The sequence below is a fragment of the Cololabis saira genome, chromosome 7, assembly GCF_033807715.1.
Source record: "Cololabis saira isolate AMF1-May2022 chromosome 7, fColSai1.1, whole genome shotgun sequence".
Lineage (NCBI taxonomy): Eukaryota > Metazoa > Chordata > Actinopteri > Beloniformes > Belonidae > Cololabis > Cololabis saira.
Genome location: NC_084593.1, coordinates 21,596,814 through 21,611,089, shown reverse-complemented (window position 1 = coordinate 21,611,089; position 14,276 = coordinate 21,596,814). Strand labels below are relative to the sequence as shown.

Below are 14,276 nucleotides of genomic sequence, written 5' to 3'. Positions count from 1 at the left end.
CGTTGAAACCTAAAGAAAAAGCTGGGAGAAGTGAAGCAGAGATAGTGAGCGCGTGTGATAAAGATGGGAAGTGACAGAGAGAAGGGAAGAGGGTGCAGAGCAATTCTCCACTCTCTGCCTCCAGATATCACCGCACAGAGCTCACTCAAATCCAGTCCCTCATTACCATAAAACTACATCTTTTATTAAAGCGTATCCAGTTCATCATTTGATTAACAGACTGAGTGCACTCCGGTTACTCGGTGGACATGTGCACCTTAATACCAGCTATATATGCAAAGCGGGGGCTGTAACATGTTTCCCTTCATCTGTACATCTTTTTGTCCATCAGGTCCAACTGCAGGGGATGACCGGGAACATCCAGTTTGACAACTATGGCCGCAGGACCAATTTCACCGTAGATGTTTATGAGATGAAAATAGGTGGGCCGAGGAAGGTAAGACTAATGTTACCAAAAACAATCTTGTTTTTTTATCTGAATGCAGCTAACAACTGGCACACATCACAGTTTTTCTCATCACTAGTTAAGATACTCAACTTCAAAAGGATTTAAACTCTTATGATCATTCATTCAAGTTTTTTATATTTTTTATTGAAGTATTGATGGTTTTTAGACTCATGTGCAAACATAGGTAGTATATAAAAGATCAATAAAGCCTTTCGTCTCAAAAAGATCGCTATTGCCCTAGGGCTTTAAAGCTGTGTTCTATCTAGTAACCAGCAGGGGGCGACTCCTGTGGTTGCACACTGTAGTCCAGTTGTCCAGGAAAAAAAGGAATCGTCACACTTAATTCATTTTAGAAAGTGGCTGTGCTCTCATTTATTAATGTCAAGGTTTTAATTGGGTATATTGATCATTTTGGTATTTGTAGTCACATTTGTAATAAAGCTTGGGAATTCCTACTGTTTCATGTGACCGATATGATGTCACTACCCTGTGAGTATGAAAACTTTATACAATTAAATTCATCACTCTTACAACACTGCAAGAGAGCTGGGTGACGTCACGGCTACATCGCACTCTGCCCAGCGATATCTGTGAGCACGACCTGCAGCCCCGTGGGGTTTTCTCACACATTAAACTCAGTCATAGATGTAATATAGGACATAATTAATCTAAACTAGCAAATCTCATTACAATCCAGTTGTCTACCGAGATAAACATAACAGTGGCTGCATACTGTCTTTTTTATAAGGTCTGTGTGTGCTTTCAAAGGGTCTGAGAGGACAGTGCAGAGTAATGCTGCAAGCCTGTCTCTTCCTCTGCTCGGCAGTATAACTGCTGAGCTAACGCCAAGCATCATAAAGCCAACAAATCACATAGCGGCTAGAATCTGATTGCTTAAACCTTCCTATCAAAAGAGTAAAAAAAAGACTATTGTTGCCGTAGGATAGCGCAAATATGATTTTGGTCCTTTCTCGAAAGTAATTACCATTCCAATAACCCAATAACAATTACTGTAAAGAGTATCCAAGAAGTCTCCTGACTTTTCCTAAAGATGGTAATTCCCAGGAAAACATTGACACTATAACCGGTACCGCATGATGACCTCTGGTTTTATTTTTTGACCTCACCTAGTTCCTAGAGGCAGCTGTAAATTTCTCGTTAGCCGAATAAGTGTGGGTTCAGGCTGATATGATCCGTTATTATGCTGGCTGCCTCGTAGGCGTCTAAAGCCCCCACTTCAATTAGCATTGCATAGCCTTCACAGTCATCCTCACACAGCCGAGGAGAGGAGGAACGAGACGGGAGATGGATGGCAAGTGTGGGAGAAAGGAGGTCAGCGGGAGAGAGTGAGGAAGTGAAGGAAGATGAGACAAGACGAGCGGCACTTTGTCAGGACTTGCAGCCTCAGTCACCCCGGTGACAGTCAGAGGATGAGGGCTCTTAGCTGTGACTGTCACATGTGATGTATGGGCTGATATCTGTCCCAGCTGGTTGGGGTAAGATCAGGATGTTGTCTCTGGAGCAGCTCTCCATGACACAGGTCTCAGTGGTCCTGCCCCATAAGCAGCCCCGCTCACATATCACTGTTGGATAAGAGCTAAGAAAGAAAGAAAAAACAAAACAAACAGAACATTTAAGAGCTTCCCCTCATCTGGCCACATCCACAGCTTTAACCACAGTTTGGAGTTCTTCTAAGACTTTTGCTGCTTTATAGCACCTCCTTTTGGTGCTCAAACTTAATGCACTGCTGTACACCTGTTTGTCCCAATCACTGAAAGATCTGACGCAAAAACAAGAAAACTGCAGGCCAGATGTGGAAGGGGGAAACTCTCCAGCAGCAGTTGGACTATTGGCAGGAACATATGCAACACGTTTCATCATGAGCCAGAGCAGACATTATTTCAGATGGGCAAACAAACACTTGAAAATGGTTTGACTTCGGCATCTGTGCAGCAGAGTACAGAGGAACTGCAGTGGCAGGATTGTGCCAGAGAAACTGTGCAGCCACTGAAATATGCTTAACTGAAATATGCTTAATTATTCAATGTGTATGCAGTTCACAGGCATGACTATCAATAATTTACAATAAAACCATGGGAGGCTGAAGGTATGAGAGATTAGAGTTTTTCTGCCATATGTTCACATATTACTCTGGAGTCGCTCGGCTCCTGCACACAAACATAAAAAGCCAATAGGATATTTGCAATCAGGAGAGGCAACTGAATGGTGAATGAAAAGAACATAAACTCTGCATTAAGTGTCTGACTGAAAAACGTGGCGCTGCTTGCATCACTGATGTTCCCATTAATATTTGTCTCTTCTACAGGTTTACTTTTAATCTTTACAATGTGCTGGCAAGCATCACCAACCCCTGTTTTTTCTTTGCAGATCGGGTACTGGAACGAGTACTCGCGATTTGTAAATATTATGGACCCGCAGGTCTCCAACGAATCCTCGGTGGAAAACCGAACCATTGTGGTCACTACTATTATGGTACACTTTCCATGCAGTTTTAAATGTTTCACGTATTCTGCCACTCAAGGTCATGGTGTTGATGCCAATGAGTGCTACATTCTGTCCTGGGCGGGTAGAACCACATCTTTTTTGTGTTGCTTTCCATCCACTCACTACACGTTGAAACAGTCGACCCGGCCCGGGGGGAGTGTTTCAACTGTATCCGTGTGGGTGTCAAAGCATTTTAATTTTCCATACTTCAGTGGCCTGTCGTAGCAGTGACATCACAATAAATGGTATAAGTGATAATGGTTGACTCCATCAATAACAAAAAGCATACAAACACATACGTAAGTAGACCTGTCTGTCCTCATCAAGTAAATGTTCAATGACACTTGGGACAGATTGGCTGCAGAATGCCTAGAGAATGATCCTGCAAATGTTTCACAAGCTGGGCAAAGCTAAATAGACAGTGTTGGAAGGATAAAAAAGGGTTTGGTATTTTTCCTTGTTATGGCTTCGCCAGTCTATTTTTATTTCTCTCCATGTGTTCTGTGTTGAAGTATATATGACTTCCCTTCAGAGCGTTAGAAGAGCATCATTTCCTCTTTGTTTTCCCCAAACCAAATTATGACAAAGAGAAAAAAAAAAACCTGTTTAACTTTTATTTTAACTTCATTCACTCAGCTAAATGTTTTCAGGCTTACCGGAAAGCTTCCATTGCAAATTTATTTACTGATTGCATAGTTGCACAATGACATCCGGATGCCGTACCCCATTCACTGCAAACAAAGACTGAAACGAGAGCGAAAAAGTGCCTAGAAAGCAATAACTATCTCTAGATATGTGGTTAGATGTAATCTGGGTTCCAAGACATAAACCAGCAACACTCCGGGAGACGTTTAGCATCTCAGGATAAGATAAACAGTCGAGAAATAAACACGTGTTAACTGGGAAGGAATGATTGAGTGGATCCGAGGTGAGGGGATACATTCAGCACAGAACAAACAAACCATTGCTCTTGCACTTGCACTTTAATTGTGTGTGGCTGTAATGGCGATGCGTGCTCTCCTGAGCAGCCCTATTGTTGGATAATGAGGATGTGCTCAGTAAGAGAAAAAGATGAGCTGCACCAGCGTTTGGGAAAAGAGAGGAACACTAGCACGCTCCTGCTCTCCTTTTGTGATTATTTATGTTATGGACTACTTTTGGTTTTGCATTATTCTGGATAGCAGATAACAGCTCTTGTTTTTTTTTATTTTAATGTTTTGTTTTGTTTTGAATTATTATTATTTAATGTTTTTTGGAATGAAACAGCCTTTAACTGCCCATTGGTGCAATGTGCTTGACTATGTTGAGACACTAGGGGCACTCTGATCCCTCTCCTGTCACTGGCATTTACTTGTGAAACCCATCCCCATCCCCATCCCCACCCCCGCCCACTTCTGAGCTGACCCACACCTTGCCTAACAATGACTCCCAGCAATGCTAAAGCACACTGTGTTCTTGCCATGAAAGGTTAAATGACTTTCCTTTTTCTTCTCACTTACACGAAGAAAAAGTTTTGCTCCCTTCACTTCAAACCTTCTCGATTGTGTCACAGACTTCCACAGAGAGTTGGGCTCAAAATGGGTTGCGCACACGAGGCTTGGTGTCTGCTGGCTGCCACAGCGTGATGAGAGCAGTGCGACCCCATGATCGTGCTGCTGTCATCAGTGCATATTTGTGCATTTGCAGGGCATCATCTGTGTATGCATGAGTGCATGCATGTTGTAATTGCAGCTAATGATATTTTAACTGTGTGTGTGAGTGAATTACATAATGAAAATGTCCTTATATGGACAAAATGCAAGTCCTACTGAAGTAGATCAAGTCCTAAGTAAAGACATGTATCAAGGGTTACTGAAACTTGGTATCCCAACTTGTTACATACAAGTACTCAGTTAGGAGCCTTGGCTTAAACCTACAGTAGTAAATTCAGCACCAAAACCCCAAAAGGCCTGGGAACAAAACTTAAGACAAAAGTTGAGGCTTGAACCGCTCGAAGACTACAGTGTTGTGATCAGCTCCAGCATCCCCCCTACCTTCCTGCGCTGCTGTTATCACCTGCTCATAAGGCAACAAGTTGTCATCGGGTGGGTTTAAGTTGAGGTTAGAGTTCCTACCTTAGCTAGAGTTCAGTTTGGAGTGTTTGGGTGTTTGTGTGGGTGTTCGTGCATGAACAAACATTAGAGCATGCATGCATATTTCTGTATAACTAAATCTGTGCAAGGGCATGGGAGTGAATAAACCAGCGTGTGTTTGAATCAACAGGAAGCTCCTTATGTGATGTACAAGAAAAATTATATGCATCTGGAGGGGAATGACAGATATGAAGGCTACTGCGTCGATTTAGCATCTGAGATTGCCAAACATGTTGGAATTAAGTACAAACTGTCTATAGTAATGGATGGAAAATACGGCGCCCGAGACCCTGAGACCAAGACGTGGAACGGGATGGTGGGTGAACTGGTCTATGGGGTGAGTACTGGGAGTCTCAATTTCGCTGATTACATGACAGTTTGCAAGGAACTTCAACATGAGAGGAGATCTCATTTTTCTGTCTTAAGGTGAACACCAACCCATTATGAACTCATCAGTTCTTCTTGCCCAGTTCAAAGGCTGATGCTGTCTCAGGAAGCTCAGCCGTGAGTGAGTTTGTCAAATGCAGCCTCGAGCATTGGGGAGTTGGTGGTCATCTTGAGACGGAGAAAATGAAGTCATTTCTCAGTGCTGTTCACTGCAATTAATCGGTCTTGCTTAGCTTAGAAACTTCTCTGTCCTACAGTTGGAACCGAGGTAGGTACATGAAAACAATGACTCCATATGGCAAACACACTGTAATCACTTTGATGAATGAAAGATTGTACGCCTTTGAAGTGATTGTGTAATTATGTTCAATGTTTCATGCGTTTGATGAATATCCCACATTCACAGCTGAGAAAATCTGCTTCAGAATCAACAGCTAAATTATGGTCTGCGGTTTGGAACAACAAGATCCATATGCGTAGTGCTCCACAGAGGTTGAACCTCTCACACCGTATTTTACATCTGACAGAGCGTTCGGGCTCTTGCAATACCTTTAGCATTCCAAAGTTATCCCCCGCTCTCTCACACCCCCGTCCTCCACCCTCCCCCCCCGGCCCAGGCACTTTTCTCTGACGCTTCAGCCATTGAACAGTGGCCAAATTCAAAATGCATGAGGGTTAGGCTTCCTCCCTTGTTCAATATCCTAACTATCAGTCTGAGAGATTGCTTGGTTTGATGTGCTATCGCCCTCCAAATTATCTTTCAAATGGGAAAAGTCCACCTCCTGCAGATGGGAGGTGAAGGAAAAAAAACATTCCAATCACATCTCTGTCAAGTCCTTCCAGGCCCGTAATGTTACAGCAGGTGGGCCGGCACTAATAGTTTCGTACACTTTGACCTTTTGACCGGTAAATTAATTTGATTTTAGTTTTCTTTTAAAGGTTCTGCCCGAGGCCAATCTTTATTGCTTTGTTTCCCTCACAATTGATTGAGTGCTGTTTACACCCGCGTAAGGATTAAATGGTTATAGCCCTTCCCACCGTTGTGTTGACAGGGTAAAGAAAACAGTCATGTTTATTGGCTCCATTTGTGTTGCTCCTCGTCTGACCTTGTAAGAAACATTTTCTGCCTCGCGCTGCTTCAGTTCAGCATTTTCTGCGTTTTGTTTTTTTTTTTCTCGATACAAAAAGACAACACAGCACAATCCAACAATACACGGCTTCTCTTTGGCGGGGTGTCTTCTTTTGAAAGCAGCATTATTTAATTAATCTTGTATAGCCAGACTGCAGTAACATTGTCTAACATGATTAATTATTTTCTTCTGCGTTCACATTGTGATTTCTAAAAAGGCAGCACCACCTCCATGGATGTGTTTTGATAGCATAATGTGATTGAAGTTGCAGAGCAAACGAGAAAGATAAAGAGAAACAGCTTGGGAAAAAAAAAATCGGTGCCAAATTAAGTTGTGTTTGGTAAACTCAGTGTTGTGAATGTCATTTGTACACAGGCTCACTGGTTTCTTAATACTGACGTTCTGCAACTTAACACTTTTAATTAGATACACACACTGCTAAGGCTCATATTCCATTAATATTTCAATCGTATGATTTTTTCAGTGTTTCATTTGAAACGTTTTCTTCCCTTCTGCGTATCATTGGGACAAAGGAGCATCTGTCTAAGTGGATTTTTTTCTTTCCAAGCTGCCTCTCCGAAGCCGCTTGACCCCTCTCTTTTCCTTACCTTTAAATGTAGCAACATTTCATCGTGAAACTTTGATTGATATTACTGTTTTCCTCTATTTGCTAGAATCACAGCAACTCCGCTGTTCTTGTTTGAGTCATCTTTCTCCTTAAGCTCTCCTTCAAAAGTAGCAGTTGGTCGCTTATTCCTGAAAATCTCATGTAAACTGTGTGATAGAAAACAGCTCCAGTCACTCACACATGAAATGCCCTATTTTGAATGCAAGTCATGACTAATGCTTGCTGTGCATGTTCCTGTTTCCAGAGAGCAGATATAGCTGTTGCACCTCTCACCATTACTCTGGTTCGAGAGGAGGTGATAGACTTTTCCAAGCCGTTTATGAGCTTGGGCATCTCCATTATGATAAAGAAGCCGCAAAAGTCCAAGCCCGGTGTTTTCTCCTTCCTGGACCCGCTGGCCTATGAAATCTGGATGTGTATAGTCTTTGCCTATATCGGGGTGAGCGTGGTCCTGTTCCTGGTCAGTCGATTCAGTCCTTATGAGTGGAACCTAGAGGAACAGGACGAGACCAAAGACCCTCAGACTCCCCCCGACCCTCCCAATGACTTTGGCATCTTCAATTCCCTCTGGTTCTCACTGGGCGCCTTCATGCAGCAGGGCTGTGACATCTCTCCCAGGTGGGTCAGCTTCAGTAAACACCACGATTCAACAGCAGAGCATAGGGCTGGGCGATTTTGGACAAAAATAAAATCCCGATTTTTTTCTCTGAAAACCTGATTTTCGATTTCTATTTATTTGGTAAAACTACAAAAGACAATGGAATAAATTGTTTCAAATATTTTATCTTTATTTTTAAAGAAAAATAGCAAACAAATGTCCCTATTGGGAATGAAGTGCAATTGAAAGATACTGTAAATCCTCCTTGAGTTTAGTAAAGTGACAACATTTACAATATTCTTGACCAAACAAAGATGACTAGACGAGCTCTGTCTGTAATGCAGCCAGCTGCAAAAAAGGAAAATCGATTTTCCTTTTTTTAACATCGTCTTGATTAATAAATCCGATTTAGATTTAAAATCGATTAATCGCACAGCCCTAGCAGAGCAGAATAAGAAAAACATGTATTAAAAGATAGGGAAGGAACTGCTACATGAAATTTTAACTGCAGTGGATGAGATGTATTTTCAGTCTAACATCTTGCTTTAGTGTTTATTATTTTCTGACAAGCAGGGTGTTTCACAGTCAATTAAGGACTTAGATTAGAGTACATATAAACAACTTGTACTATTTTCCTTGGAAGTGGGCTCCTTTTGAGTGCTGACGCAGTCTTGCGTTAAGGATTTACAAGGAAATTCTATCGACTGGTGCAGATACGAACATCACACACAACTGGTAGATGTTAGTGGCTTGATTGGCACCACATGTCCAGGAATTACATTCTGTGTTTCCCTGTCATCAACTCTCCCTCTCTCAGGTCTCTGTCGGGCCGTATCGTCGGCGGTGTGTGGTGGTTCTTCACTCTCATCATCATCTCCTCCTATACGGCCAACCTGGCTGCCTTCTTGACCGTGGAAAGAATGGTCTCGCCCATAGAAAGTGCTGAAGATCTGGCCAAGCAGACAGAGATAGCATATGGGACTCTGGACTCAGGCTCCACAAAAGAGTTTTTCAGGGTGAGTAACCCTTAACCCCTGCCTTGGGCTTTACCTTTCACTGTAGTCAACATGATTTCAGTCACTGGACTGTTGCAGGTTTCAAGTCCCCAGGATAGATTCTCATCCCCGACCCTTTCAGGGTCCGGTTTTGCTTCACTAATCAACCACTGGCTCTTTTCATTTCACTCGCTAAGCCCTAAATATCGACTCACAAATCGACTCCCTATTATGTCCCTGATAAACTCCTCCTTGCAGATTTCCTTTTCCGTGCCTTCACTGCAGCACTCTTGACCCGTGCAAGATTGCTCCAATTGAGGCACGTTGACAAAAGAAAGTCGTTCTTGAACTCTCGTGACATGAGATGTCAAATTTATGCGGCAGCACTGCAGTGTGCAACCTTGAGGCACCGGGGCTGTCAGCAGAAAGTGTGATAACAACGTCGAAAGACTCGGAGGTGATAAAAACAGGAGGCTAATCAAAGCGCCCACATACGACTCAAGCTCAGAAGGGTCAGCCCATGAAGTATAATTAGCGAGCCGGTAGTGGACAGCAAATTGGACCTGATGAAAAAGAACCCCACAGGTCAAACATAGCAATCCGAGACACATTATAGGAGGAATAAGGAATATATCCACTGGTATGGAGAACTAGCACAGCAATTAAATTATGAATTAACTACAATCTGAGGCAAAAGCATATTAGCCTCTTAGAGGAAACCACATGCTCACGATGCAGGTTTTAAAAAGTGCCGCATCCATCAGCCTTTTGCTGAGCGAGCCATAGACGACTTGGCTCATGGCATGGCCACAATAGCAGTCCAAAGCTGAAAACAAATTATTGAAACAGCACTTTGCCTGTGATGACGAAAAGGCAATATGACAGTCTTTTATCTTACGCTCCCTCATTACTCATCAGCAGGAGAGAAACAATTCATATGCTTCGCAGCTGCAGCCTGTTGGCAGAGAGAGCACTTCATTTGAGTTACCCCTGGGTTGAATTGCTCACAACAACAAAATGCGGAATCACATCCATATTTTTCATAGAAAAAAAGAAAAGGATAAGATAGCGTCTGCCGAGCGTCACGCTTAAAAACCTTTTGTCTAAAGTCTGTACACAGTCGAGAGCGTGTTATAAAAGGCTGAATACAATCAGGATAATACTGTGCAATCAGGGAATCATTGCCTGTGTGACGGCATCACTTCATTCTACATATAACACGCTCAACACCAGTCACTGCTCTCCTTTTCATTAGATGGTGCACGTGTGCGTGCACTGTACAGTTTACAGTAGGTTTTTGCACCACAGATTCAGTGGACGTAAGTAGGAGAAAAGCTTGCCAGCCTGACAGGGATCTTCTGCGTGGTAGAACAATCTGATTAGTTGTAGGGCAGTTGCGTTTTCCTGCATTCTGTATAATGAGTGTCCCAGTTACATCCCTAAGTCTTCAAATAGGAAATGACATGTGTGAACTGCTATACCAAGGGACTTTTAATTAAAGCTGTAGAGGGCTGACAAGGAGAAAAAAACCACTCTGATTAATAAGAGTTCAAGTTCTATTTCAGATCTGTTTTTCAGAAAAATAAATTCAGGTTTAATTAGATCCATACGGCATCAGCCAGCTGGAAATTTCAGATCAAGTCCAATGTTTCAAAACAGACATATGTTATCATGTCTGACACGGCTGGCCTCTAATTTTTGATTTTTTTTTTCGCCGGGTTTATGATCCAGAACTCCTTGACAAGGAGAACACACTCTCTGACGAAGAATCCTTTTTTTTTCTTCTTTTTTTTGCTTTCATTTGCAAACCTGAAGATACAAACATGAATATCGTTATTTATGTGTTATTGATTGGACCGCTGAACATCCCTTCAAAGCTTAGACATTTTCAACATATGGTTTATCACCTCTCGGAGACAGTACTCCACTCAGTGTGCGTGTCTTCATTTGGGAATGTGGAGAAGGTACGGTAGGATTTTCAAAGTGAGTTGTCTTAGAGTAGATCCCCCAGAAAGCCCAGGAACTGATGCTCACAAGCAGCGAGGACAGCTGGCCTGGGATGCCGTAAACATGCCCAGTGGAAGTCTGCGTCGCTCTCAGCATTTGGCAGAGTCTTTTCCACCGGCTCATCTTCCCCAGACTGTCTCGCTTGTTTGGACACCTTCGTCTCCTCAGTCTCCAGGCGTTGGTCTTCTCTTTTGCCTCGAGACGGTCTGGGATAGCTTAAAGCGTCGCGTCGCCCTTCCCCGGCAGCTGTCATGCGCCACTGCACCACTGTGGTTCGTTTCATCAATTTAATTCCTGTCATGAATCTCTTCATGCAGTCATTTACACATTTGTGTTTTGGATGATTAGAAAGTGATGAGTTGTAGCAGCGAGGCCATGTTTATCCTTCTGATGAGGTTTCATTCCATCAGCAGGCTGAGCTCGGTTACATTTTGAGACGTACATTGAAGGAGATGCGGGAGCAGAATCATGACTTGGATGATAAAATGAGCTGATGTGGTTGCTTAATTACGTGTGAAGACTGGGGTGAAGACCATCAAAGGCAACCACACTGCTGTCCCTTCATGCACCTCATTTAACAGCAGAACAATGAAAAGAATGATAATTACACATAGAAATGGGACTGCAGCATGCTTTTCTCCTCAAACGATTATACATTACCCAAAACCTCAACAGCAACCATCATGCATCTTACTGATTTGCAGGTGTGGTGGAGATGGGGGACAACAGCCTTGGTGCAGGCACCAATACATTTTACTAAGCATGAAAATCAATTTCACGTCTCAGCTCTTATGGCACACACTATCACTTCAGGATGGTCCAACACAATGTTTAATAAGTAGCTTTTTATGCAGAGCAGGCTTGCATTAGAGCAGGGTTGCATGAAGAAGGGATTCATACAAGAAATCCTTCCGCTGCCCTGCAATCATATTCATCACGTTGTAACACTACTCCCAGAGCTCTTGTCACTTTGTGTTTCACTACGGTGCTGAGTAAAGGGGAGGCTCATATAAAGATTACAGCCTGTTTGCATGAAAGAGAAAGCTGCCAAAAGTGCGTGCCGCATGATAGGGATAACCTCTGAGGAAAAACAGTCTTCCGAGGGCCTTGTCGAAGCTAAGATGAGCAGCAGCAGCAGCAGGCACTGGAGAAGAGCAATTGTAGTCCAGCAACAAGCATCAAAGAAGGACATTTGGTATTCAGGGTGTAGCATGTGGCAGTTCACAGACATAGTACATCCCCAGAGCCTCAACTTTCATCTCTGCATACTCGCGCTACAGGTAGTCCTGGCATACAGGATATTGAAGGGGAAAAAATGAGGTCCACAAACAAAAATGGAAGGGAAGTAAAGTCAAATCAAATGAGGTGAGGTGTTTGGATATGGCCTTTAAATGCACAAACAGTGGAGCGTATGAGTGAGAGGCTGTAATGAAAGCAGCCCTGCGACGCCAGAGGGAGAATTAAAAACAGGCTGCAGTTCAAGGGGCAGTGGGCAGAGGTCTGGAAATGCTGCGTAACTCAGAATCAATACAGATTAAATGGTTATTTAGAGTGAAGAAGTCCATTCTTTGACTTAGAAGTTTGGCTTTTGTCTCCTCTCAGACATTTTAATAAGATGGCTAAAGTTCTAAAAGTAGAAAAAAGAAATAAAAGCTATATTTACCAATGAACTAACACAGCATTGGAGTCCCTGCCTGGCGTTCTTTACTCTTTTATAGCACAGGAAACTAAAATTGCTTTTTTTTTTAGCTCTATAAGTGATTTATCACTACAGTGCAATGGTGCGCCTGTAGACGGCCCCCGTTTTAATAATGCGTTTCAATACTGGTTTTATCAGGCGGTTGTAGGCCAGTAGTTGCCAGTCACTGACAGATGCTCAAAGGTTTGCACTTCTAATATGTTCTGCAAATATCTTTTCCACATAGATTTGCTGTGTCCTCCTGTGAGGCAGGTACTGATGTGTTTTAGATACAAACATATTTGTCTTTGATTGGACAGGCGTGGACTTTCCTCAAGGCATTTTACACAGAAGACAACTTTTGTTGTGTACTGGCACCAGACAAATACAGGTGAATTTTATTAGGTATTACATGCTCTTCCATCCACACAGCAAAACATCAAGATGCTTCAGTTTTCTAAATTACTCTTTTTTATAACTTTGAATTGAATGGAAATCAGTTCAATTAAAACTTTTGTAAATACAACTCAGTTCCTGTAAATGCGCCCATGAAAGCAGGACTATTTAAATCCTGGTTTCTTGTGACTCAGCATAGAGTAATCTTTTCAACCAATAACAATGTCATCTTTAAAAGCTGATGACATTTTCCTCTAAGGCAATTAGATTAACGACAATACATCTATTCAAAAATGAAATTTACAAGCGACTGTTAAGTCTGGATGGCCTGTTAAGTAGTCTTACTGTGACACTTTATTAGCACTTCAGTACATATTAGCACATAAATTCAGAGAGAGCCCTGAAACAGTTGAAAATCCCACATATTTCCCTGCAGAGTTAGTGGATACTGAAACCGAGTTAAAAAGGGCCACCGGTGTCAACCTGCCACCGTCTTGCTCGAGGCAAGTCCTGTCTTTTTTATTTCTTGCTTAAGGTCAAGAGGTTTGAAAAACAGCTGTGACTTTGTCCTCATTGCTATTAGCAGTCAGCAGGAAAGTCGTTGTTGCGGGCAGATTTGCAGGATGAACACCTACACAGAAGCTGTAACTGTATCACCGAGGGAGGACGGTTGGCTATTGAAGCCATCCATTTTGAAGACAGCAGCATTGCTTCGGAATAATTTTAAATACACACAGATGAGTACTATAATGTGATTCCAACAAGGAAACATATTTCTTTTTTTTTATTTCTCCAATTGATACAAAATTAAGCTACTCCCTCTGAAATTAGTTTGAAGCTCATTCTGAAAACAGAGGTATTCTTGAAGAGAGCTATTATGTGACACGAAGGAGGGCCACATGTACTGTATAAAGCGGTATTTATGGTGGTATTTAATTGTTCAACAAATTGCCCGTTCATCGCTCGTGGATTTGTGAAGTCATTGCTCCCCTAATTGAATTTCAAATGACCGCCCAAGAATGTGAATTATAGCATTTTAAAGGAGACGTCCAGGGATGTGTGCATTTATGTTGCTTTACTTTAGGTGCGTTGTGTGTATGTGCACGTGTGCACATCAGCGTACCTGCAGTTAGTGATCAAATGTCTCATCTTTTCTTGGTCCTATCATCCGTGAATCTTGTTTGTGCTCTGTGCGTCTGCTGGAAGCGTTCCAGCTGGGATTTTTACTTCCAGTGGAATCGGTATTTAAATGTTTTGTTCGCATTTTGTCCTCGCTACGATATTGATGAATCGACTTCATAAGGCACGGAGGCAGCACAGTCCCTTGACACTAATCAATGCCCAGATCCATTCTTTTTTCTCTTCATCCGAT

At 42.4% G+C, this 14,276-nt stretch overlaps 1 protein-coding gene across 6 annotated transcripts in view; it reads left to right on the top strand.

Moving 5' to 3' along the window:
* gria3b (glutamate receptor, ionotropic, AMPA 3b) overlaps positions 1–14,276 on the top strand; it is a 104,018-nt gene that overhangs the window by 73,629 nt on the left and 16,113 nt on the right. For all 6 annotated transcript variants that reach the window (XR_009782887.1, XM_061725048.1, XM_061725047.1 and 3 more), the window contains exons 8-12: positions 332–436; positions 2,837–2,941; positions 5,216–5,422; positions 7,475–7,848; positions 8,646–8,844. Coding sequence is in view for 5 of the 6 variants with exons in the window: in XM_061725048.1 (XP_061581032.1) it covers positions 332–436; positions 2,837–2,941; positions 5,216–5,422; positions 7,475–7,848; positions 8,646–8,844 (990 nt within the window). In the remaining variant the exon portion in view is untranslated. The remainder of the gene's footprint in view (positions 1–331; positions 437–2,836; positions 2,942–5,215; positions 5,423–7,474; positions 7,849–8,645; positions 8,845–14,276) is intronic.